The sequence below is a fragment of the Strix uralensis genome, chromosome 5 (genome assembly GCF_047716275.1).
Source record: "Strix uralensis isolate ZFMK-TIS-50842 chromosome 5, bStrUra1, whole genome shotgun sequence".
In the NCBI taxonomy this organism is placed as follows: Eukaryota; Metazoa; Chordata; class Aves; order Strigiformes; family Strigidae; genus Strix; species Strix uralensis.
This window is the reverse complement of record NC_133976.1, coordinates 22,542,413-22,570,128: the sequence shown is the minus strand read 5'-3', so window position 1 is coordinate 22,570,128 and position 27,716 is coordinate 22,542,413. Positions and strand designations below refer to the sequence as shown.

The 27,716-nt window shown below is 38.8% G+C and overlaps 1 protein-coding gene across 2 annotated transcripts in view; it reads left to right on the top strand.

Moving 5' to 3' along the window:
• The window catches only part of IL17REL (interleukin 17 receptor E like), a 48,484-nt gene extending 31,027 nt beyond the window's left edge, over nt 1-17,457 (top strand). The window contains exons 9-17 of one of the 2 annotated variants that reach the window (XM_074869329.1): nt 1,042-1,096; nt 4,407-4,570; nt 6,928-6,972; nt 7,616-7,673; nt 8,012-8,157; nt 10,748-10,807; nt 11,865-11,922; nt 15,449-15,503; nt 16,491-17,457. In XM_074869329.1, coding sequence (XP_074725430.1) covers nt 1,042-1,096; nt 4,407-4,570; nt 6,928-6,972; nt 7,616-7,673; nt 8,012-8,157; nt 10,748-10,807; nt 11,865-11,922; nt 15,449-15,503; nt 16,491-16,518 — 669 coding nt within the window. In that variant the 3' untranslated portion in view covers nt 16,519-17,457. Of the gene's footprint in view, nt 1-1,041; nt 1,097-4,406; nt 4,571-6,924; nt 6,973-7,615; nt 7,674-8,011; nt 8,158-10,747; nt 10,808-11,864; nt 11,923-15,448; nt 15,504-16,490 lie in introns of both variants that reach the window. The other variant, XM_074869327.1, reaches the window with a different exon arrangement.
• The last annotated feature ends 10,259 nt before the right edge of the window (nt 17,458-27,716 follow it).

Sequence of the window (27,716 nt, the reverse complement as noted above, 5' to 3'; positions counted from 1 at the left end):
GGTCAGGATAATTGGAAGAGACTAGAGGTCTTCATATGTGAAATAACTAAAGGAGGATGAAGTGTAATGTGTGAAGTGCAAGTTCGTGGCCTTGTTCTACTAAAAAAGAATTCTTCATGTAAGATGAGAGTCCTCATTTATAAATAACAGTGGAGGAAAAAAATCTGGTTGTAATAGTTCACCACAGGATGATTAAACTAACATGCTTACATGATGTAAATATGAACAAAGGTCTAGTGGGTTAGATTATTCCAAGCTAACAAGAAAGTATGGACAAGGCCTTCTTTGACATACTTTGGCAATACTGTATTCAAGAAAGATTAATTCAAATGGAAGATGTACATAACAAATCTAAGATGGTTGGGGAATGGAGAGACTGTCTTATAAAGGAGATTCAAAGAACATGTTTTCATTAGCCTGGTAAAACACACGCAAAGAGAAAATATGTTTGTTGTCTAAATACACAACAGAAGGGTCACTTCTAAGGAGAAATAATAGATTTTTGTCAAGAAAGGTTGGACCAGATGATCCTCGAGGTCCCTTACAACATGGTATTCTATGATTCTATGAGATTTTTTTAAGCTAAAGCCATTCTTGCCACAAGAAAGGGGGATAAATTCATTCCATGAATATATTCAGGATAGATACAGATTTTTTTTTCTGATAATCTGAGTAGTGAGATTTTGGAATGATTCTTGAATGTCTTTTGATACCCCTAGAAAGTAATGACACTGTAAGAAACTTAATGAAAATCAAACTGGAAGACTTTCTAAATGAAATTGGGCTAAATATATGACTCAGAAATAGTAGGAATATAGGGCTAGAAGGGATCACCTTAGTTCATCAGCTCCAATCCCCCTAATGATGAAGAATAAAAGATATCTAGTGCAAAACATCCTTTAAATAAACTACTTCCAAAGCTTTCTAATAAACATAGCATCATTATGTTTGGTAGACAGGTCTTCTGTCACATTCTGTCTGAAATGTTAAAAACTGATGTATCTGAGAATCTCTAGCTAATGGTCGCTTTTTGGATTGTAGGCTTGGCTGGCAATTCCAGATGCAAGGAGGATACAACTTTGCCCCTTTGAAAATGGCAAGTATTGTGTGATTACTCTTTATGTGAGTGATTTTCAGCAGCTTCAGTAGTATGTCACAATTTGTAATTAATCTATGGTGAAAACCATATATTGCAAAACTTCAAGGAAGTTGTCACATTGGTTTGTTATACTGCGGGTAGAGGAAATAACTTACTTTCAGACCAAATTGTTCACCAAGTTTATGCCAATATAAACACTAAGTAACTTTCTAGTAATTTCCCACATTTTCTTAAGTCACACACAAACTGGCCAGAAGGAAGAAAAGCCACTGAGGTCAGCTTTGAAATGCTTATATGAGAAGAGGGCTTCAAGGAGAGATTTGAAGAAGGTGTCTGTCACCCAATTTAAAGGAGGGAATAGGGAGTTGAAAAAGAAGAGTTAACTGCATGTGGGAGTTCTCATACTTAATGGGAAATTATTTACACAAAGTGTTCCAGAAACGTCAGAGTTTGGTCTGAGATGACAGCTGAAAAAGAAGTTGTTACATTATATGGGTCTTTAGTGAAAGTTTTACCAGGAAGATAGAAAAAAAGTGTAGCCTGAAAAAGTGTTTTATTGTGTTAAGTCCAAATAAGTACAACAATAATTTTGCCCCAGATTATGCTAAGAAGCCCATTAAGGATTTTTTTTTTTTAAAAAAAGAGAGATAATAAAAACACCGTCACATAACAGTGCATCCAAACTCCATTAAACTGCATAGACATTTACTGCAATCCTTTCACATTCATATAGGGCCAATACATTTGTGTTAAAATGTCTTAAAATGGAAACTATTTCCTCTTTAGTTAGCCCAGCCTTCATTTCCGATTTATTTTATTGTGGTAGAATATAGTGTTTGTGACACTACCATTCCTTTCTATCAATGGACTGCAGTTTGACTAAATAAAATAAAAAGGGATTTTGTTTTTTTCCTCTATTTATGCAATAGAGAGCACTTACAGGAATGTTCAAGCTCTGTCTGCAGCTATGTCTACGTCATGTAGTCAGATCTGGCTTTAAAGTCATCTGCAGTATGAAGTCCTAACCTCTAGTTTTAATCGCTGTTCAGCCTGAGTCTGGGTCTCATAGAGCACAGGTTGTTTTCTTCCAGATTTTCTCAGATCTCTACCTATTTCCTGTGCTTGGAATGGTATGCTTTGCAAGTGCAGGAAATCAGGCTCGTGAATCCTGTGATTCCTTCCATTCTGCTTCTTTTCCTTCCCCTCCTATGGCAGTCATTCCCCTCTCTGATGCCACTGAATCCTGGGGGTAGCTGAAGCACAGGTTACAAAGCTTTATGTAGTCAGAGGAAGGGCAGTATGTGCCTTGGCACACTGAAGCTCTTGAAGCTTATTTCTGTCCATTTAGGCAGTTCCAATGGGCAATTACCATTGAAAACATAACTTATAGCTTTGATAAGGAAATGAATATGGGAAATACTGTTTTACAGCTGTTTAGTCAACTATCCTCCTTGCAGGAATCTCAAGCAATTTTTCAGACACTAGTACCCAGCTATTTAGGTATATAAGGAGTTCCAGCCTTTGAGTCACATTTTATTCTTTTTAAATCTTTCTTTTTCCTAACTGACAGGGTTTTTTTGGAATATCTAAAGTAGATTGGTTCTCTTTTTGTCTCATTTATCACTGATGTAATAAAGTTGGGATTATAGAGCTAGTTCTGTGGTAGGAGGTAATTAACAGTTTTATATAAGAAAGAAGCTCCTATATATAATAACTGTTAATTAAGAGGAGAAAAAAAGAAAAAAAGAATGTCTATTGGTTACTAAACAATGTAGATTAATGAGCATCTATTATGATGTAAAGAAGTAGATGTCACAAAAGAGTAAGACAGAAGGAAACTCAGGTAATAAGTCAATGAGCAGGACTGGAAACAAACATGAGAAGTCTTAATTGTGGTGCTATTCTCTTAATTGGAATTACACTTACACTATATCTACGTATTACAGACTCCTGTAACATTCAAAATGTAGCTGTGAAAACGGTCAGAACTGTTGAGACCCAGGACTTTGCAGTCAGGTTGAATAGTCTCTAAACATTAGCTTTATAGTACATGTTCATTTATTAAAAACAACATTCTTCAAAAAGAACCAAAATTTTCAGCAGTTTTTTTAAAAAACAGAATAAAAGTTTTCACTTCAGAGAATGTTTCGGTATTTTGATGTATATGCATTGGGACACAAAGTTAAGACAGCAAGAGGCTTGGTAGAATTAAAGGGTCTGGAAAGTTTCTGTTAGAAAATATCAAAAGATTTTATTTCAGGACATTTCTGAAAGAAGCGATACCAATAGGAATTGTTGTTATGCTTGATGGGCATTGAATTTGGACATCTGGTGTTTCCACTCTTTGATGTAGACTGTGCTTCTTCACTTTGCTACATTTTCTAGTCAAGGGTATTGTTTGTTCACTCCTCTTGAACATGCAACTGGCCATGTTCTTAAGTTTTTGCTTCACACATAGTTGCAGAAATATATTTTTCTCCTACTTCTGACTATTAGAAAAAAAGATTATTTCTTGAAGCAAGAACTGAAATATCAATTTGAAATTCTTTCATCCATGTGCAGCTAAATGGAAAAGAAAGTCAGTATGAAGTGACTAATTTGACCAAATAAATAAGACAGCTTTTGTTTTAAAATAGTGCCTATTTAAGATATCCCCAAATATATGCTGGCTAGCTCTGAAATTACGGTGTGCCCAGTATAGATAGAAAGAAGATTTATATGAATGCTGTAGAAAAATTATTTATTGTGAATTAGTTGCACAGCTTTGTTATTGGAGTTCTTGATATTCAGCTAAAGGCTTGAATTTATACTCTTACATACAGGTGTACATGTAAGTGCTACACAAGACACAGAATTTGAGTCTCCAATACAATGACCTCTAGTCAGTAATGTATGGATTCATTCCAGTTTATCATACACAGTTAACTGAAGGTCCTTGGTTAGGAATTTATGTGTGTTACACTCCCCCTGTGATTGATGGACACAGAATTCACTTCCAGGAGCTTGTGCAGCCTACTTAAGAGCCTAGGTGTCATTCCCTGGTGATGCCTATCTATCACCGTAGTGGGAGATTGGTAAAACTAAGCTCTCAGGTTGAGTACCTCTGGTAAATGCCAACACTTTGGTGTGATGAATTCAAGTTTTACACTGTTGCAGTGCGAAACACTGCAGTTCTGATTGGTGAAAATGACAAGGAAATGGAAAAGCAATGGTTTTGGTTTGAAGCACATGTATCAGTACCAGATTTGTGAACAAATTTGATTAATTTTTAGACATCTTGAATAACATTTCCACTCTTTGTGCACAGATACAAAGGCGCTATGGGATAATATTGTTTATAACCCAGCAACACAAACCTTAGCTTGGGAGCCAGCCTGTCCTGTGCTTGTCATGGTTAACCTATGCAGGTTAATGAAGTCTAACGACCACTGTGAAGATATACAAAACTCTTCCAAAAATTCTCCTGAGAAAGTAAGAGCTATGTAGATTTATTCAAACTGTGAGAAGGCCATGACCAAAGACATAATGTGAAGAGCTAGACTTTGGAATTAGAACAATTCCTTTCTGCTTCTCTGATACTTAAAACTATTCATAATCACAGTCTGTTCTTGTACAGTAACCACATGATTTATTCAGAGCTCATTGACTCACTATTAAGAAATAAAAAGTGGAGATGACTGTGAAGCTGGTAATGTTTGCTAAATTCTTTGGGGTAAATAGGGTCTGTTTTTCATTTATAGTAAAGGCATGATTCATCTGCCCTGACTTTGCTGTCTAAAAGATAAGTGTTCAAGTCTATGCTATTCGTGTCAGATTCCCTTTAAAGTGAAACAGACATGTTGAGAGGACAACTCTTCTCATCTGAAGACAGGCATATAAGAAAGGTTGGAGGGATTTCTCTCTGAAGGTACCTCTTTCTTTTCAATGACTATCACAAGAGTCTACTGTGATTAGATCAGATTTGGATATTTAACATTTAGACACCTTAAATGTAAGTGAGATGAAGCAAAATCTCTTTAAAACTTACTGGAGACATAATGGTACTTTGGTAGGGCACAATTGCTTTGTACTCAGTTAAGGTCTCTCTGAAGTGCCTTCCTCAACCTGGTCCAGTGTCTTGAAATTGTGGGTATTGAAATATTGGGTTCCTTGGTTCTTCCAGCACTTATGTTCTGAAGTTGAAAAGGGTTTACATTGCACATATCTTGAACTGCTTAATAATTCAATCTGAAGTCTCATGATGCTGAATGCACTGGATTTATGAGGGTGGTTAGAATACCGGCTTTCATCTTGAAAAGTAGGTTTCAGGCTTTCCTGATTGTGGAGAGAAGCCAGTAAACTTGAGGTAACAACTGAAAAGCCAAATAAAATAAAATACAAATTCTTAATTTTTGAAACTTTGAGTATTACTCTGATGACATGATTTGGAGTGGGGGAGTGACTCAAGGCTGTTGAATGTTTTTTTGATTAGGAACTCCTATCCAAGCATTCAGTGATTGTTCAGAGTCACCACGTTAAGGGTTTCAACAAAGCTTTGATCTTGCAAAACCAAATATATTTAATTTTATACATGTGAGTGGTCCCTGTGGGATTTATCATCTGCTGACAACAAGCACAACTCATTGCTTGCAGGAAAGAAAAAGAAATAAAAAAAAGAAAAGAAAAAAATGAAAAAAAAGAAAAAAGAAAAAAAAGAAAGAAGCCTAAAATGAGGTTTGGCTGGTAATGGTCATATCTATTACCCAGAATACAATCCAAGATTAGTTTATTACAGATGATGAATGTTTTCTTGTATTTATAATTTTCATGGACATGATGAATTTTCCCTTTTTTCTAATTAATCCTAAATGAAAGAAATGAATTTCATCCATTTCTTGTACTGTAACCCTGAAGAACACCTCTATAGTGTGCTGGAGTCTACTGCAGAGATTCCTCATATAGTGCCAGCTCCCCCAGTGAATCCACACATGCTGCACACTCTAATACCATGGATATGTACTGATCAGGCCCAGAAGCTACATAACTCTTCTCTCAAATTAGGGTGGGGCTTTCTCTGTTGATGGCAATGCCATCTCCATGTCTGAATGGTTTCTTACAGAAGTATCTTTTGTGACCATATTGTAGACATACCCAAGGACATCCATTATGTTCTCCTCAAAAAAGTTACAGGAAAAAGGTGTTACTATGGTCACGATGCCATATGTTGTGTGTAGGGTCCATTGTGCTTGGTCACTTGAGCAATGGTGTTGATTTAAATAAGATCACCTACATGGGTACCAATTGTTTATATGACACAAGGCTTTTTATGGTGAAGCCCTGGCAGATGAACAGCAGTTAAATCAAGAAAGCAATATTTTGTAGGTCACTTAAGCAGATGTTTAAAATTCAGTCTACATTTAAGTCTTTTTTGGAATAGGGATATGGAAAATAGAAAAATTTCTGAATTGAAGGTGGAACAACACTTTTGAGTGTACATTTGAAATTTCTGCTGAGTCGTTGATGAATGGTAAATAAGGGACTGAACCTAGATGTCTGTGTAATTAGAATTTTGCACACGAGCCACCACAGAATCAATTCATTAACTCTAGTTGGTCAGACTGACTATAAAAATGCTATATGGCACAGATAAAATGAAGCAAATTATTCAGTAGTCCAAAGTAGCGGTTGTTTCTATTCTTAATATTTTATGTGATTAACTTCCTGGGGTGTTTATAAAGTAAACAAACCAGTTCCTTTCTCAGTAATCAAACAATGAAAATTATGGGTAACTGACTTTGTGAAACTAGTTAATGAAACTAGCTAATGCTGAGTGCTGTCTTTTCAAGCAGGTTAAATATTCTCGTGTGGACACTCACCCAAGACTTTGCATGAAGGTAAAGGGATTTCTTTGTAAAACACCTGCTAACTGTCCTCTTTCTGTCAGCTCTAAAAGAATGAGTTTCTAATGTTCTTTAGGATCAATAATTTTTTTCATAGCTCTGATGAATGGGAAGCAAGAATTAAGGAAATATGAAAGACTAGATTAAAAGCAGGTTCTTCTGAAGTCAGCAGCAGGTCAGATTGTGCCCTCTGTTTTCTCTGCTTAAGCAAAGCAGAGAAAAAGTGTTTTAGGTCAATGCAAACTCTGAAGAATGCACCAAACTTAACATATAAAGTTTTCCATATTAAATATTTGGTAATAAAAATGATCAATACAGTACATTTACTGGAGTACCTTTTATTATTCTAGTTGAGAAAAGAATGACACATAAGGTTAATATAGGCATATTATTGTTTTCTTTTAGATTACTTTTAAGTCAGTGGAACTACAGGTTTCTGTAAAATAAGCATGTGCATAAATACCTGGAGAATTGGGGGACCTAATTTAAATCAAGAGTTGGAAGATACAATAGACCAGGAAAGATGTGAATTCACCTTCTGCAACTTTCTGGAATTCACTGATCATCTCTAGTTGAATCTGTAGCCACAGATTGAAATTGAAAAATCAGTTTTCCTAACAGATTTCTCTGCTTTCAGTTTACAACCAAGCAAGGCTCTTGGGTTAAATGTCCATTTGCTCATGGGGAATTTCCAGGTAAATATATTTTTTTAATTACATAATACTAAATTGTGAAAAATATTTAAATCAATCACTAGATATGAACCTTCTCCAGTAAGCAAGTGAGATATGTTCACATCACTGTAGCTGCTAAATTATGGCAAAGAGATTTGTCAGCTTGCTACTTCTATGTATCCCCAGCAGATCAAGTGTTTATCAGTATAAAAAATAACTAGTGGGGATCAAAATAATTACTCGCATATTATTTCATTGCACTTAACTAATTAAAAAGGCATTTATTTTAAATATTACAATTTAGAATATAATATATGATCCTTGTACATCTAAAAGTAAGTCTTTTCCCCTAATATCAGCTTGGAAAATGAGAACTGCTGCAGTTGCAGAACAAATACAAGTTTTCTTCACATCCCAAACCAAGGCACAGTTCTCAGTGCTTGTGTGTAACAGGACGCAGCTGGCCTCATGTGAATCTGTTGGGATGCACCATTCAGTCTCTGTGGTTTGTATATGTTATTTCTTAAACATTGTAAGACTTTTAAATATATCTGACTGCATTCATTTATTATTCCATTTATCACTCTGCAGCTTGAAAGCATTAATAAACCCATGCACGTACGTATTGGAACAATTACTGGAACATTTTTAAAGCATGTAGTTTTAATTCGGATCCCACACTGAAGAAAGAAATAAATAAGGATCCTGAAGTCAAATGAATCACATCACAGGAAGTGGCTATTGAGTGGGACCTTGATGTGCTTTAAACATCATCTTTGTGGTGTAGTATTTCTATTATGTACATGGCAAATGTTAGTGTTAGTATTAGTATTTCATATATGGGTCACTGATACAACTGACCTGGCAAATCTCACATCATGAAACATAAGACTTGAGGCATAAATCCATGATGATGAGCCACGCTAAATCTCACAGCTGCCAAAACAAATTCAACACACAAAAAAGGTAAGTCTTCAGCCAAAATAGATTTTTGAGCTGGCTGACTGTGACTACACAACTGCTTCTTCCAGCAAAGTGGGGAAGAGAGGGAAAAAGATTATGGGAGGGTGAGATTTCTGTTTCAGGCAGCAGCTGGTCAGGAAGTGGGAGCTTCATTCCTCTCTTGCAACTAAGCCTGTATCTCAGACACTTTCAGTGCAGCACTGTGGCTTGCCCTTGCCCTTCAACCTTCCCAACCAGAGTTACCTTGTTGGCCTGACCTGTGATCTACTGAGAGGTACATCTGGAAAGCAGGGTCAAAGAGAAGAGGAGTGGCCATAGTATTATTTTTCAAATAGGAGAATATTAGCAGAATAGGGTCTAGGAGCTACTAGGACCACCATGCTGGTTCAGCAGCCAGCTCCTCAGTAGTCTTATGCCCACCCCTAAATGTGTGCTCCTGCTGTCTCCTCCACTGACCAGATATATCAGATGTCATATGATGGATTTTGAGAAAGTTGAGAAATTCATATGTTGTGATTTCTACTGTTATTCCTGACTGTGCCCACTGACTTCATGCTGCTGTAGGGGGATGTGCTTTAGAAGAGACAAGCATGCTGTAGCTCCTACACCTGTCCTCTTTTTAAGATATATTCCAGCTGTACTTCCTTTGCCACTGTATGCACATACATGGTGCAGCTGTGACTTTTTCAAGTACCTCTGATGCTTTCAGTGTGCAGGGTGCATATGCTAGGGGGTAGCTGACAAGGAGGCAGCTATGAATAAGGACTTCTTAAACTCAAAGGGGTGGACACTGAAAGCTGAATTTATTTTCTAATTAATCAGTTCAAGTCTTTATTACATCTCTGGTGCTGAATGTAACAGAGAAGCTGTTAAAAGCAGTTTCCCAACTCAGCTGTGCTGCTGAAGCTAAGCACATGCTAAGTGGAACATGATAACTGCTTCTGCAGGAGATCCCAGAGCTGAATAATCATGGGGAAAGGCTGGGAAAAAACAGCTATCCTGATCAACACAGACCACAGAGGGCATTGGTGGCACTATCAAGAGACTGTCCTAATGGGGAAGGATGTCTGGGGAAATGGCAAAGATGGAGATCTGCATGGTAGAAGAGTTGTCAAACTCTATGTTCAGTGAACATTTACAGTGGCACTTTGCTTCAACTGGCTTATTTCACATGAAATCTGTGAGTTTAGGCTTTCTGGTTTTAAAGGTTCCCTGTGTGAATTACTAAGTGAGAAGGGTAATGGTGAAGCACCAATAAATCACAGCTAGGTATCAAAATGTGTGTTTCATGAAGGGCACTGATGCATTTAAAAATGCTGTTTTCTTCCTTCTGGTACAAAGCTGTTATGTGCTCTGCTACTGTGACAGAATGGGAGCCCATATAAAAATGGAGCCCACAAAAACCCACATACAGTTCCTGTCTCAACACCATGAGCAATATACACAAAATTTTCATCAAGACGTAGCTCTGTGTTCCTAGAAACCAATGTTCATTATTTACCTAGTAATCCCTGTTCAGCTGTGCTCAAAAAGGAACATATTCACCTAATTTGCCTGAAATTATTTTAGGAGTTTGCCACACAAAGAGAGCAGTGTAGGATTCATAGCTATTAGTGGAGTAACTAACAATATTTTGAGGACAAACCATAAACAATCAAACGTTAAGTGTCAGAACAGTCATTTAGGACAATTTTACCCTAAGGCTGGACTTGTTCTCAGCATACAATGTGATGGGGAATCCAGAACTATAAAGAAAGGGTCATTCCTTCAACTCATGTACACCAGGGAAAGGAAGTGAAGATGCTCATTGGCTAACGTAGTGTGAGCAGCCATGGTGGGGAGGGTGTCCTGCCTTATGATGCTTCATAAAATGCAGGAACATTTGCCCTCTTCCCGTGCTGCCCAAATTGTGCTTGGCAAAGCTACACCAGCTGCTTATGGTCACTGAGATCTGGGGATATCTCTGAAAATAAATAACCTTCCATAATGAGTATGTACTTTATTAATTTTCTGACACAATAGAATATGTAGCATTATTGTCAAACAAACCAAAGAACTGGAGAGACACAACACATTTTCATTGTTCGAGGGTATAGAAAATAATAGTTTTCAATTTGTTTTCTTTTCATTAGGGAGATTCTGTATCAATCACTATGTCACGGGAAATGTGTGGGTCAACAATTTGCATTCAGGTATGTGTCTTGATTTTGCCAGCTACTCTGTACAAGATAAACAAATCATTAAAAAAAAAAAAACCCACAAAAAAGAAAACCAGCAGGCACTCTCACTGCTTTCTCCTCCCAGCCAAATCTGATTACTGTGCAAATGGAGTTGGCAAAGAGCATTATTTATAGCTTGATGTGCTGCCACCATCTCTCATTGAGATGACATTAATTAACAGAGAAGTTGCTCTCCATGATCTTGCTCCTTTGTCAGTGGCAGATAAAGGAATATCATCAGGAGATTGTTAATCCTGATTTTATATGTTCCTTTGTAATAAAAATTTCCAAGGTATCAAAAGATCCAAGTAAATCATAGATGAATTTTTCAAAAATTGACATTAGCTGGAAAAGGTTAGACATACAGCAAACAGTACAGTAAGTGCATAGTATGCTAGAATTAGCACTCTTGAAAGCAGAGCTGAGCAAATTATTTCTGACATTTTTGCACACTATTTCCGTAGCTGAACTTTATTAAGACAAAATTAATAGAAAATGAGCATGAAGCTGATTGATAGGTTTATTCCTCTCTGGAGTTAATGTTCTTAGCAGACACCAGGACAAGAGAGACTGACAGCCAGAGCTGCGAGACTTCAGCAGCTGCCCAGGAAGGCCCTTGTCAGCCTCACCTTCATTGCTAGGAAGAAAGGGGCAAGATGGAAGTGAGATTGGCAAGAGCCTTCTGGGTAATGAGAGTTGTTCTTTCCCTAGTGAAAAATCAGATTTGGTGGCAATATCGATGTTTTCTTGCATAAATAATTTATTCTGTAAATAAGATATCTGTCAGAATACAGTTCTACGGCCCTCCTCAAAAAAACATCTGACTTGCTTTATCATTTAGAAACCTAAAAGTGGTTGCAACTCACTAAATATACACTAGACCAGCAGTCTCCATATGCATTTATTTAAAAACAGTTTAAAAAGTGCAGTCACTTGAGTAAACTAATAAAGAAATCTCATTTTGTCAACACAAATGTTTAGTAACAGTTCTGCTGAAAAGGGAATAAGACTCAATTCTTTCTTTTAAAAGGGCTGGAGGACTGATGTAGATTATTCAGTTCCACTGCAGATCTGTGATATCCACTGTGGTAAGTATGAACGATAACAAAAGAAGAATTAGATCTTGACTGTATAGAAGAGAGCATCTCAGCTGAAGTATGTCTTCATTGGGAAACTGAGGTGGGATTCACCTGACTGAATGTGGGTCTGCATGTGAGCTAGATATGCTCAGCTTCCTTTATAGACAATGGACTTGTATACCTCGACTAGCTTTTAATTAGCTACTGCAAGGGCAACTTGTGTGGCTGGCTGTTTTCTCTGCTTCCTGGGTGAGTTTTCCATCCTATGCCAAGTTCTGCATGCCACACCTATATTTACCTTGCTGTCAGTACATGAGGTAACTAGTTAAAAACAATCATTGGCAAGTAGGTACACAGTGCTACTGTTAATTCCCCACCTCTACAAATGGGACAGTAGTACTGCCTTCCACTGCAGAAGTACGGTGATGATATTATTATCACAGAATCACAGAATCATCTAGGTTGGAAAGGACCTTGAAGATCATCTAGCCCAACCTTTAACCTAGCATTGGCAGTTCCAACTACACCATATCCCTCAGCACTATGTCGACCCTACTCTTAAACATCTCCAGGGATGGGGACTCCACCACCTCCCTGGGCAGCCCATTCCAACGCCTAACAACCCATTCTGTAAAGAAATACTTCCTAATATCCAGTCTAAACCTTCCCTGGTGCAACTTGAGGCCATTCCCTCTTGTCCTATCACTCATTACTTGGATAAAGAGGCTCATCCCCAGCTTTCTGCACCCTCCTTTCAGGTAGTTGTAGAGGGCGATGAGTTCTCCCCTCAGCCTCCCCTTCTCCAGACTAAACAACCCCAGTTCCCTCAGCCGCTCCTCGTACGACATGTGCTCCAGACCCTTCACCAGCTTCGTTGCCCTTCTCTGGACACGCTTGAGTAATTCAATGTCCTTTTTGCAGTGAGGGGCCCAAAACTGAACACAGTAATCGAGGTGCAGCCTCACCAGTGCCGAGTACAGGGGTAAGATCACTTCCCTGTCCCTGCTGGCCATGCTATTTCTGATGCAAGCCAGGATGCCATTGGCCTTCTTGGCCACCTGGGCACACTGCTGGCTCATGTTCAGCCAGCTGTCAATCAACACCCCCAGGTCCCTCTCTGACTGGCAGCTCTTCAGCCACTCCTCCCCAAGCCTGTAGCGCTGCTGGGGGTTGTTGTGGCCCAAGTGCAGCACCCGGCATTTGGCCTGATTGAAGCTCACACAGTTGGCCTTAGCCCATCGCTCCAGCCTGTCCAGATCTCTCTGCAGAGCCTCCCTACCCTCGAGCAGATCAACACTCCCACCCAACTTGGTGTCCTCTGCAAACTTAATGAGGGTCCACTCGATCCCCTCGTCTAGGTCATCAATAAAGATGTTAAACAGGAGTGGCCCCAAAACAGAGCCCTGGGGGACACCACTCGTGACTGGCCGCCAACCGGATTTAACTCCATTCATCATAACTCTTTGGGCTCGGCCATCCAGCCAGTTTTTTACCCAGCAAAGCGTGTGATCATCCAAGCCTCGAGCGGCCAGTAAATATGATTTGAGGCACACTTAGATACACTCATGGAGTCAGAATATTCTGAAATCTTCAAGCCTTGAAAGGAAGGCGTTGTAGAAGTTAGTGAGTTCAGAGTGAACTAAGGCTGTGGGGTTTACTGTGAAGAGCACAGGAGTAGACTGACTAGTTTAGAACTAAAAAGTCTAAAAGGAGTCAAGCTGAGAGAAAGCTCAATCTAAGTATTGCCAAAACCATCTTTCCAAACCCACCCAAACAAACTACCTGCCCTCCCAGGTCATTGTAACCAGTGATTTCTATGACAGATTTTCTCTGCTGTCTCAAAATACCTGTCAGTTAACTGTAGCTTCAGATTTGGAAGCCTGATACTAAAGGAGGGGGCTTGAATCTGCAGTCTAAATGTTCTCTGTGAAAGCACTTGCATAATCCTAGTTCAGGTTTCTTCTCCACTTAAAAACTCGTAACAAGCCCACTCAAGGTGAATCGATTAAATAATCAGAGCATTGTGATTCGTGTAGTCTGGATGCATTTTCCTTATTTGTACTTTCCTTTTAACAAATGTAAGGCTATGATGAAAGCGTGTAAAATAATGAAAGGCTCCAGAGCTGGCAGTCTGGGGATCCCCCTCTACTTTATAGTAGGAGAGAATCGTTATATATATAGTAGGAGAGCATGTTAAATGAAAATGGTGGAACACCAAAAACTGACTAAAGAACTTTTTGTGCACAGTATTTGATTTAAATGTGGAACTTTTTGATCAAGAATTTGTGGAGACTCAGAAAAGAATATGAGAAACTGTGTGCATATCAAGAATATAAGAACTGTAATGCATGATCACTGTGTTTGTTGTATTGAGGATATTAACCTCATGCTTCATGGATTCTGCCATACTTTATATTTTTGGGATAATGTGATCCACACTAGCAGGTGGATAATTCCATCTATGTCAGCTGACCAGGAAGGGGTTCCCAAGACCTCACTATGAGGCAGATGGTACAAGTCAATGTCAGAGATGGGAAACTGAACTAGGTGGGTCCAACTCATTGCTGTAATTCCTGTGTTCTTAATGACTTGTTGGGAGCCATCAACTGCTTGCCATGTGTAAGATTTTTAATGTAATAGTAATAGCATTACTACTAAGGATTTTTGTATTCTTAAATGCTTATTTTCTACAGCAAACATATTTTGTCAAGCACTAGTTTTTTAAAATCAGGAAATGATGGAAGTTTCTTAAAGACAATGTCACCAAGAGTGATAATTCTTACACTGGGATGCTATTGTGTTTGAACCTAAGATGTTAAGAAAGTCCACAAAAAGGTGAAGGGAATATTAAACCTAAGATTTTTCCGTAATTTGTGACAATTTGGACTACACAAAATGTCACAGTAAATGAGATTTATAATTCTTATAATGGCATAGTGAAAATAGTGAAAATATTTACTGCATACATCTTTCTAAAATAGAAATTTAAATTGTTAAGTATCACTGTTAAAGGTACCGAGCAGCATCAGTGTGTCCAAAAGAGCCATGTTATTAACATGTATTTTGTTACTCAAAACCAAGATTCAAGTGATGACAGTATCTATTATAAAAAAAAACAGTGTAGCTAACCATCATGAAGACTACACTCTTTCCAGCTGCAAGAGGAGTTTTCTGGCACATAGAATACCTTATATTGCAATGCATTGCATTTTTCTATCAGTAGCTGTGTTTTGGAATCAGAATGGCTTAGCCTTATTTGCTCTACAGAGGATGGAAATGGGAAAATAATTTTGTTTGCATTTAATAGCATTGACTTAGAGGCAAAACTGTGTTCTTTTTAAATTTTATTTTTCCTTTGGCCACTTTTCTGGATTCCATTTAACATAGCTAAACATTTTGAGACATTATTTCACCTATTATAAAGAAACTTAACTATTCTGAATGAAACAATAACCCAAATCAGTTAATGTGAGAACAAATGCATGAATCATAATGAAAACAAAATGGCAACCTACCTTTGAACTTGTTTCTTCAGGTTTTTGTGGTCAGACATACGGTGATGGAAACCCAGCAAAGGCCATGACACACAGGTATCCATCCAATGTATAGTTTAAAACATCTTTGAGAGTTGATGGTGTTGTTAATCCTGAAAACATATCATTGGCCTCTCCAAAGAACAGAAGCAATGTCTGAGCAAATTTTGTACTAGCCAGCAGGAATATCGGGTTCCTATCTCTCCCCTTTCCTTGTCCCCACTGAAGACATCTCTTGCTTGTGTGCTCTCTCTCCTCTTGCTCTCTCTCTATTGCACCACAGTGCAGTCTGGCATCAGAGGTAGCTGCCTTGCTACCATGGAGAGAGGACAAAGGGAGACAAGTAACCAGCGGAAGTGAGAAGCTTGTAAAGTAACAAGACAACCTTCAAGAGCCCTAGAACAATCTCAGATTTGCTGAGCATGACATTCACATTATTTACACCTGCCCCCTGCTTTTTCCCTGACATTTGCAGGCAGATCAGTCCCCTCTGTGCTCTCACTCATTAGATGTGTCTGCTCAGCTGTTCCAGTGCTTCTTTTCATTCTCACAGCCCTTTGCAAAACACCTATTCCTAAATTGTAATCAAATCAGTAATTAATGCAGCCCATAGATGTATGATTTGGTAGACCCAGAGCTCTTAAAATGCCCTTCCTTTAAGGATACCCTTTCAGAGGCGATCTAGAATAGCAGGAGCAACTTAGAACTCCGGAGAGAATAGAGATGCTCTGAAAAGCCCTTGTTCAAAGATGGAAAAAACACGCAGCTTTGCAGAAGTTACGCAAGTCATGTGGTTGAGAAAGGGGCTACCATTTTGCTTTGAGGCAGTCTTTTCCCTTGTCAGAAGATATCATTACAGAATAAAGTATCTTGGTTTTGTTCACTTGTTCATATGAGTGCTGTTTGGACTGTGACAGTCAAGTCCACAAACTGTAGACAGATGGTTAGATTTGTTATTTAACTCCAACTGTATATGAATGAAATGAACTCTCACACTTCAGAGAAAAGAAGCCAATCTTCTTTCCTCTTCTGTTTTTCCCCTAGAATGAAGAGTGTGCATTCCGTGCACTGAATTTAAGAACACATTTTCAAGGTCCTTAGTATCTTCTCAACATCAAGTTGTATTTTGGTTCAACTTGCAAGTCTTGTCTAACTGGTCATATCTCATGTTAGTAGTTTCTGCTAATTACTGACATTATTCTCATGAGTGAAGAATTTAGCAAGCCAAACCTATTCTAACATATCCAAAAGAAGCTGTATTATTGTGCCTCATTTCCCAGTATTTCAAAACAAAAAAGTCTTAGATCACTTAGAGAATCAGGTTCACATTTTCCTTCTAAATTAATATTTTATATACAATATGTTATAAATGAGTACATTCATAGTACCTTGTGTACCTATGGAACAAGTATTTCAGATTTTCTTATTTGTAACCTTCATTTTTAAACCAGAAGCAAAACATTTTGAGAAATGAAGAATGAAGGAAGATTTCTCAGCTTTGTTACATTAATGTTCTTTGTAATTTCCTTTGTTTTCTGATGCCATTCTGATGATCTCACCTAGACGGACCATACTCCTTAAATATGTCTAACAACTGCTTTCTGTGTTTGCATTTGTATTCGATTTGGACATAACTGTCCTATTTGTCTGAGAAGGTACATGTCTTTTGTTTCATAGCTATTTAAAACTGTCATGTGGAAATCCAGTCTAGAAGGAAATAGTTTAGTGGAAAGAATTTAAGTTTTTTTTCCCATTATATCAGTATTTATACTCCATTGTTGAGAATATTACACACTGTACTGATTATCAAACATTTGGCCTTTATTTCACTGAATACTCCTGTCAAACATCCTTACTTCCTGTTGTGTAACAAGGAAATAAAGCCAACTAAAAGATGATTAATAGCAAATCCTGAAACCATGTGGAATTGCTCATGGGGGATCAGGAATATGGGTGGGGAGTAAGGGTCTGGAACAAGAAGCTGATCAATAAAAAAAAAATTCCATCTGAATGTTTTTTTTTGTTTCAAGACTTTCAAAGACCAATTTACAGGAGACAAATATGGTGTAAGAGACATATCTGTTGTTTTGAAACATGAGGGTTTTGAGGTGCCCTGAAGAGGACAAATTCTGCTTGACTCCTTTGATATCAAAGCTTCATTGCATAGACGACACATATGTTAGATACATTCTTATTCCAAGCAGTGCTACAGCTCCAAAAGCAGAGGCGGCAAGGCAGCTTTCCTGAAGCATTTAGTTACTTGCTTTGGCTGTGAAATAGAAGCACTGATCTATTCGGACATCTGCTTTTCCTTTAATACCCTCCAGACTGCAGCCAGAAACAAGTCATTCAGCCATTCAACTGAGAGAGCATCATAACACTATTCTCTTGACTTTCCTCCAGTGGAAAAGTCTTTTCTGTAGGAAAGGTTGATTTGTACAGTGTGCTTTTTTTTTGCAGCAAAGTCTTAAGATCAACTGTTTGAATATGTCCTCAGACTGAAAATGAATTAAAGTTTTACAGGTGTGGCAGGATCTGAAAACCTAAGTGTAGCGAAGACAAAACACAGCCTCCAATGAGAAGTTCATAAGAGGTCCTGAAGCAACTATAGCTGTACTGATGCTCGATGCTTTCAATGATAAGGTCCTGTTTCAGCTGCACAGACACTAAATCTCTTGCAGTATATCTTCTCTTGTTGGCTGCAGTGATGGAAATAGCAAAGAGGATGTGACCAGCCATGGTCCTGATCACTTTCATGTGGCTTTACAGGAAAGCATGAATGGTGAACATAGCAGACATGTCACTTAAATTAACTGTCTGAAAGTAAAGTGTTCATTCAAAGGTAGTAGTCTAGGCTCCCATGATGGCCACTGCAGACAGATAGGTACTTCCCAAGCACACTTCATTCTGCTTGGATACTTGTTTTAGAGGGAGCCTAGACAACTTAGCCTAAGTGCTTACCATTGAGATATTCCTGTTTACAGCAATATTTGTAAATAATAGTATTTCCATACTTTGGCTCAGGTCTGCCTGTTTGTGTTTGTGTAGTGAGAAAATTGCTGGTAGGTTTTCTGATTGACTCCCAAACTGATCTTTGAGTCCTGATTCTAATACGCTACTTCAGGTAAATATTGTCTTTTCTGATTACAAATTCCTGCTCCACCTGAGACTACCTCTTCCCACTCTCTCAAGTAGTGACTTGGACCACCCTGTACATGTAACACACAGGAAGGAATTCCACTTGGGTGCTTCCTTTTCTAGAGAAATTAAAGACTTCTGCATTACTAAGCTACCAGATAATACTGTCCTTGTGACATTACAGCTACAAAAATAAAGTGTTCTGTTTGTTTGTTTGTTCTTTTTTACATAACATTTTAAACGTTGGTAGGCCAATCCTGAAAGAAGGTATGAGAACCTTTCCCAACTCTAAAAGTATTCATTTTCCTCTGCTGACCACTGAAATATTTTATTTTCTCACCCAAACTATGCAATAGTTTTGCAGAATTGACTGATGCACAAGTAAATGTGCTGTAATAACAGTCAAATGCAAAACTCCCCTATGTGATTGCCTATAGACTTGGCTAATTCTGTAGAGCCTCCATTCTTTTGTTGAAGGAAATTCCCTTCTTGCTTATTGTGGGCCCAGTCCAATCACCCTATTTTGAGACAACCTGCAGTTATTTTGTTTTCATGTCATCTGTACATTCTTACTATTATCACAGAGCATCAATGTCCCAGTTCTTCCGATATTAGTATATATCAGAATATCATTGAGGTATAGCAAAAACACTGATAGATGCTTTGTACTAATCTCTTCAGAAGACTTTCAGTTGTGTCTAATGCATTACACAAACCTGAAACTATAATTTAAAGTTACCACATAAACTAAAGTAGTTTTCCTCCACTTATTTAGGGATTTATTTGCACTTGCCACACCCACACTGGGTCTCGTGTGGGAAACCAGACTGATGCTGCAGCAATATTTTGGATGTCTTTATTTGCAGTAGTGGATACATTTCCTTGATAGCAAGTTATAGTTGTGTGGTATGCTTGAATTGCCACACCCTAATGAGTAGCTGTGTATTCACTAAGCCGTAATAATAGCCACAGCAGATCTAGTCCAGTGCTCTGCAGTCTGTGTTCCTGACCCATCTCTTTTCTGGACTTCTGATAATCTACTTCAGAGAAATAAATGGGAAGAGAAATAATGACTACTTTTGCAGGGTTTACTGCTGATTTCACTTCCTGAACTACAAAGTCAGGCATGTGTGAGCCAGCAGAAGGGAAGCAGCCCAGCTATAGGGGCTACAGTGCTGCTCCTGTTAGTTCCTTAGATAGCAGATTGACCGAACTGTAATGTAACACTGCAAGCTGATCACGTATCTGTGCCTACGAAACAGAAGATAATTTATTTTCTTCAATTTACTGTGAAAAGTTGCAATGAGCAAATTCCCTTTACTCATATTCTGTAACAGCTGGCCTTAAAAAACGGTGACTTTATCTTATATCTCATATCCCCTGTAAGTTTTTTATTGTACATAAAATATCTTTCCTGGATTAAGAAAACAATTTTTCTCTCTTAACCAGAAAGCCCTTTAGTGCAAACATGTAATGCTGCAGTGTTTAGTGCAGTACTGGAACAAGTCCAGTAGCAACAGTGGGAACTAGTACTCCCATCCCTCTTCTGGTTTTCTGCTGCTCCAAGCCATTGTCAGTATCACTGGATCACATTTTGCAGGAATAGGCCCTTTTATGTGGCACTAAGTGCCACTTTTAAAAAACTTTAATTAAATGAGCAAGGAGCAGTTCCTCTATTGGATTCACAAGAACTCTAGAAATTTTGATTTTCTAGGAACCATCAGTGTCAAGACAGATCTCATCTGCTCTCCATCTTACATTGGACTAAAGGACTCCTTAGTATACAGCTGATACAATAATACTGAAAAGCAGATGATAATTTCACTAGACTGCATCTTTCAACAGGTTGAATATGTAAGATATATTTCCTGCCGTTGAATACCTCCTGACTAATGAAACCTAAACCATCCTCTTTTAAAGCTGTGTAAGTTCCTATATAACTTCTAAAGGTATCATTTTTGAAATCAGCTTGGGATGGGATCATGTTCCACATTGCTGTCTCCACACGAGTGCTGTAAGATTTTGGACCTTTTCATACTGTTTCCAGTATAATCAAAAAGCTCTTACCTTTGAGTACCTAGCCACTATTACACTATTATTACCTAGCCACTATTCTCATATATTTCACAACTTCTAGTACATGTTCAGTGGCTAAACACCCACTGCAGAGGTTTCCAAGCTTTTCTCTCATAGCTTGTATGCATTCTGAAGCTGGGTTTTTGCTTGGGCAACAGCTTTTGCATGAGAGGTTCTCTGATGGGATGTATCTGGAATAAGAAAGGATGAAAGGTAAAAGGAGGCCCAGAGATAGGATGACTAGATGAAAGATGGGAAGAATGTACCTTGAGCAATCTATGGGCACAGGTAGGGAGAAGCACTCAGCAGGAAACAGTGTATATGAAGTCTACAGAAGGAAGCCTTCACAAAGGGTGAAGAATTAGGTGGACATCCGGAAGTGGAGGCAGGGATGACTGGAAGGTGGGGCAGGGGAGATGGACTGGAGGGGACAAAGATTGTGAGGCAGAAGAGGGAAGGGGGAGATGAAGCCAGCCAGTGCAGGTGTGATTCACATTGCTGGTTTAGATCTACTCCTCACTCAGAACCTCCAGGTGAAATGGGAATGTGAGTGGAGAGGAACCAGGCATGTACTGCTCTGCATCCAGAGCTTTCATTTGTCCTACCTGGTTGCTTCTCACCTTCATCACTGTCCTATGCTATCTTGTCCCCTCCTTCATGGAGCACAATGTCATGGTGAGTGGGAGGCAAACAGACCCAGAACCTCCTTGTATGACAAGGAGTCCTCTTCAGTGTGTCTATGGGCTCCTTACCTACAGGACTTCACAGTTTGTCAGGTCCTCAGCAAGTCATCTTATGCCTCAGCATAAGTGCAGATCATGAGTTAGAAGAGGTGTGGAAACAGCCTGCCATTTTTTTTCTTCTTCAGTAAGTTCTAACAGTGGGGAGAGAAAGCAAAGGTGTGATTCAAATGAGTGGAGAAACACTGAGTTACACAACAGCCATATAGCTTTAATAGTCTTTTCATGACCATTTTCCCCTTTAAAAACACTGGAACTTGACAGAGCTGTTTCTTTCATTTTTTGCATTACTCTCAGTTTCCCTTTATTTTTAGAAGGAGAACTTTCACTTTCTTTAGTTACTTAATATTATAATGAATCTCTTCCTCTATTGCAGTGTTGGACTTCTGTGTCAGCCAGCTTCCTCTCCAGGGGCTCTTCCTCTTCTGCTCTCTGTTCACATTCTTTGTGAAATCCAGAATGTGTTCCTACATCTGTAGTTTCTACTCATTGATTTTTTTAATCTGCAAGATCTTGGCCAACTCACTGCCTTCAGATTGGGCTGTTGCCTGCTCACCCTGGAAGACATTTTTCTCTGTATGTCTGCAGATACCAATATCATAATAACACTTAAATGTTCTGCTTGTTCCATTGATGTGTTCTTTTATCTACCCAGTTCCTTATCTGTACGCTGCCCAGGTTATGCTGATGAACCTTACAACCATGAGTGTCTGAATATCTCAGAATATTTCTAGACCATGCAAGCTTCTTCTGTTTGTGCTCTAAGATGTCTGTGTATCTGAGTCCTGGAAGTCACTTAAGTATATTTGTGTGGGAGTATGCCTAAACTAATAATATTTACTGAAAGGCAGAATAGATCATTTCGACCACAGCACTAATGTAGTTTCCAGATTGACTATAACTTGCTCTGGCCAAGTCAGAGCACAGACAGCAATCTGGTATCTGTCCTCACCTTGCTATAGAAACAAAACTTCAGCCTTTTTTTCTGGATATATGTTCTGCAGTGTTATCTGAGCTGTGTTTCCCAAATTCACTTTTCTGTCTTGGCTTGTTTAAAGTATGAGACTGAGCTGAGCCAAATGAGCTACATCATTTGGGGTGCCTTCCATCAGAGACTGTGGGGTTTTTTTGTGATTCAAGCTGAGGTATCTTCCTATGTTCCTTTAAGTTTCTGTGAGTTAGTGATGGGCAGAAAGCTGTCATAAATACCTAGCCTGACTCAAATCCTTTGGCCTGTTTTCAGGCAGCTGACTTCTGTGATGTTTTGTGACCCTCAAGTTTCTTTCTAGTTGCACATTTCTAGCACTTTAAGGGTGTATTACAGATCACCTTTATCTGTAAGCTCCAAGATGATCAGACTTCATCTGCTTCTACTGCCAGAAAAATATTCACCAAACAGTTAGTTGATGCTGGCCAGCTCACCAGACATCATCCCCACTTTCAAAAAGAAGTGCCACAACAGGGCTTCCCAGTCTGTCAGTAAAAACTGCAGTCAAATCCAACAAACATTTTTCTTCTGCTTGACTTTATGTTCTTCAACTGTGGCTGCAAAACCTTCAGATGCCATCTTATTGCATTGTTTTTTAATTTTGTTTGCTAATTTTCCTTCCTGGGAGCTGTTCCACTGCAGCTCCATCTGGCCTCCACATGAAAATGAACTCACAAGTTCTTGAATTGGTTACCTTGGGGCGGGGGGGTGGGGGGTGGGATTTAGGCCTTTGTGGCAAGCCTAAAGTCCAACAAATGCCAGGGGCAAATCAAGAACCTATGCCTTCACAGCTGAAGCATGTGTTAGTTCCTCCCTGACAAGCAGTCTTCTGACTTTTCTTCTCTGAGAACAACTCTTGAAGTTCAGAGTGAAAGGTTTGTTCCTCTGCCTTTCTCTAGTCCATAAATGGCTCTGGAGATCTGTTCTTGCATGAATGAAATTATTAATGAGCTTATCTCTTTCTCTCTTGTCCTCCTATTTTTCTTGCTGTCCCATGAGGTGGAATGCCTCCAAGGAGGCCGCCCTTTCAATCACAGCCAGCTGGAATTAACTTAAAGGAATACTTTGGAGAGACAAACACCAACAGGATGCTGAGGTAAATGTGTTCCAGTTGCTACAAAGTTCTTATCAGGCACTTAAAAGTGATACAGGGACAACTTTCAGGAAACTGGGTCTGAAGAGTCATTGTGAAATGACCCCAGTCTTTGGGGAATACAAAACTCTGATATTTTGTTATTTTCTTTGTCTAAGAAATATTTTGTAGTCCCTAGGGTGAAACTTTATTGTTCCAGTTTACTTCAGGGTTCTGATCATCCATATTATATACATAGTAGTTTACTCCAGGGCTTTCATTTGCAGCAAACTAACCTTTCACATCTGAGACAAAGCATGGGCACAGCTTAAGCTCCAGGGTATTTTCCCTCCTTTTGGGGGGGTGTGGATATAGCCAGTCTGCTCTTGAAAGAGCCCTAGAACAGCATATATACAACCTAATCTGCACAAACTGATATTGCAGACTAAGATCTACTCTATGGAAAAGATCACAAAGATAATGTAAATGTAATTGTGAGGGCTGTTTATCACCTGTCATTATCTGCTTGGTGCAGATACATTGGGTATCAAGGGAAATAGCTGTACAAAAATTGCTGCTGTTGTGTCATTACCTCAGATGAAAGAGGACTCTGTGATTCCTGAATGGATGCTCTGCTGTACTCTAGCTTACCAAAGCTCTGTATCATTACAGGAGAAAAGTAGTGACTGTGTCTGAAGAATGTAAGCCACCATCTATGTTTCTGGTATTTTATAAGACTCAGACACTGCAGGCTAATTTGGTTTAGATTCTCACAAGGTTTCATTCTCTTTCTCCATTAAATACTCCAATATTGTGGTTCCAGCTCACAAAAATGAAGAACTATTGCATCAAGTCTTTCCTGGAGATAGGTTTGTGTAAGACTTAGCATACAGGGCAGCAGCATTCCCTTATCTATATCTTAAGGTCTGTAAAGAAACTGCTTTTAAATGTAATAATAGGCAATTTTATGGAATTCTAAAAAACTCCAGCAAAGTGGGAGGGTCTCTTAAAGAATGGTCATTGTAATATAGTTCACAACCACAATTCCCATTCCATGTCTAATCTGACAGTTGTGAATTTTTGTGAAGGGTGTGTGTGTGTTCATGTGTGTGAAGTGTGAGACAAAGGGAGACAAAGAATGAACATCGCAAGAAACTTTCTCTTGTGTATTATCTGCCCTGTGAACCACTGCTTGACAGCAACAGTCACTATGCCTGCAGAAACATCATCATTTACTGCTTACTTAGTATTGTCATGAAGAAAACAGACTTTGTCCTGCCCAAGGAAAGTAAGCCTCTGCTCTGTAAGTCATCTGTAGTAATTAGTAGTAAATCCCAGTCAAATATGGATTCCATTTGTCTTTTGTGCTACTTTTTGCTTGGCAATATATGCACACTACTGAGTTTCATTTCCCAGAAGCACAAAAACTCTTAGTTCTCCTATGAAGTCCAATGATTCATTTCCAGGTAAGTGGAAAGCAAGTTTTTAGACTATGAGACATACAGAACAGCTTTTGAAATGTGGGTAATTATAGGTTTTGTTCAGAGAGTACAAATGATATATATGGTATAGAAGCATGAGAAATCAAAGTCTGTTCCTCACTAGGCAAATTTTGATGGGCTCTGGATCAGGACAGTATGAGCTTCCATGCTTTTGCTGTCATCCTTGCTAGTTCCCCTAAAGACTCGACTTTAGGTCCCCATCGATATAACTCAGGGCAGGATGCAGTCCTGGTATTTTGTGGGGGTAGCTACTTTTTCACAGTTGCCAGGACTGTGTGCTGTGACAAAGATGCTCCTCCTTCAACCATGTTCTATCGCATGATGAGACAAGCCACCTCCCTTTATGCCATCTCCAAATCGAGTCCATCCTGGAGGATTGTGGGGCTGGAGCTAGAGACACGCCTTCTCTTTTTGCCATACAACACTGCATTTTCTCTCCTGTTCTTGGAGCCCAGCTGATTGGCATCTGGGAAACTGGGGCTGAGAAGCCAGAAGTAAAAAGTACTTCTGGGGAATGTAGGGAATCACAGACAGAGGTAGAAAAAGTCAGATCTTTTCCCCTGTAAATCCCATCCTTCATTACCTGTTGTGAAGCACTCCAAAACCAATCTTGATGAGTTAGCCAGGGTTTCAATGCACACTGTCAGCAGACCTTCTCTGCACTATTACCTTTTTCACATTTCTACCCAGTCACCTCAGGCTTCCTGACTTTGTACAAGGACATATGAGAGTGTGTACTGCGTCAAGTAAAAGGTTCATCTAGCTTGTACTCTGTCTTCAACACGTACGTCTGCAGATAGTCAGGACAAGCATAGGGTAATACTCCCCAACTTCAATGCCCATTTCTTAAGAACTTGAAGAATTAATTTTTTTTTTTTTTGGTGTTTAATATCTCTGAGAGGGTTTTTCTTATACAAATTTACCTCAGTCTTTTTTTGAACTCATGTAAACTCAAATTTTCTGTTTCTTGTGGCAAGGGACTCCACAGTTTAAGCAAGTGATATGTGAAGTATATGTCTTTGCTTTAAACCTGTCACTAGCCACTATGCCATTTACCTAGCTCTAGCTGCCCTCTAGCTCTTGCATTGAAAGGGATAATGAAGTTTCTCTGTACTGATTTTTTCACACTCCTTATGCTTTATTGACCTCTATGTTATCTCCTCCTGATCTTTTTGTCAGTTTGAAGAACTCTAGTACGTTTAATCATTCTTTATATGGAAATCACTTGAACTGTATACAGTATTCAAAATATGAGTGCTTCATGAATTTATACAGTGGCATAGTGATGTTCGGTCCTGTTCTCTGTTCCCTGCCTAATAATGCTGGAAACTACATGCATGTTTTTAACCAGTACTATTAAGTACTGGACTGTTGGCAACATGGAACTGTTAGAAATCCAAGATCTCATTGCTTAGTGTTTATGGCTAAATCAGAGCTTAGCACTATATTACAAAAAAATGCAGGTTTATGCTCTGTGCAGACCCTGCTTCTTGTAGACTGGACAGAAGAGATGGATGCTTCATTTTTACTTCTTTAACTGAGCAAAATCAGAAGGAAAAAAAAAAAGACAACTGCCGGCACTTCCCTTGTATTAGATGGTTTTTGGTAACACTTACATGCATGTTAATATGCTCCTGTGTCACCCTGCAGGGAAGACCCAGCCAGAGGCTGTTTGCTCCTTACCTGGATGTTTGTATGGTAAGTAGGTTGTCGTAGATGGTGGCACCCATGCACTGTATGCACTGTTATAACACTGTGCTCTTTACGTAGTCAGCTTTTAAGGGAAAATAGTCCTGATCCTCCAATCTAAATCACTTCTATCTAGAGCAGGCTGTACATGACTATATCATATATGGACTACAATATTTTTCTTCAAGATAGGCAGCTTTAGAAAACTTTTGCAACCTACTCATTATGGTAGCTTTTTTTTTCATGAGTCTACTGAGTTACTGTGAGCCATCCCAGGATACATTCTGCATGTAGTTAAGGTTTCACGGTAGGGGTGGTGATGGTGGTGGTGGTGGTGTCAATGGTGTTTTCTGTAGCTGTGAAGTTAGGATTGTTTTTTCCCACATACTTCACGTTATTTATCAGCATTGAATATCACCTACCATTTTATTACCAGCTGCTCACTGTTGTGAAACCCATTTGCAATTTGTCATATTCAGATTGAATACCTTAGCATCATTGGCAAATGTTTTATATCAGTACCTAGATAATTTACAAGCATGTTGAACAGTTGAGAAACCAACATGAGCTCCCTCTGCAGCAGTAAAAATTTACATCAATATTTCTTTTTAAACTGCTGGATACCATTTCCATGCCCTCTATCTCATCCTCAGTTTTTTGTCACTAGAAGACATCATTGTCTTCAGATAGATTGCTTAATAGCACAGCTGGGGCCAAAAATGAAAACTGTGGAATGGCATTCCACTGACTTGCAATTAACCATGGAGTGCTCCAAAGGGAAGTGCTCTGCAATGAATAATATGTCTCCCTGTATTTATTTCTTAATTTATGCAAAGTACTGTTTGCTTTGGATTAGTCATTCTCCTTCACCTTCTCAGCTGTGATTTTTATCAAGTGTTTCTTAACAACTGCGTAGGTTTAGCATTTATTTGATTAATTGTGAAAAACTGAACACAGCATTCAAACCATAATGACTGGTAAGGAAAGAATAGACTACCTGTTGGGCCCAGGCTCAAGTCTTGCTGCATTTGGGAGTCTGATAGGGGGAATTACAACTTGTGTTGA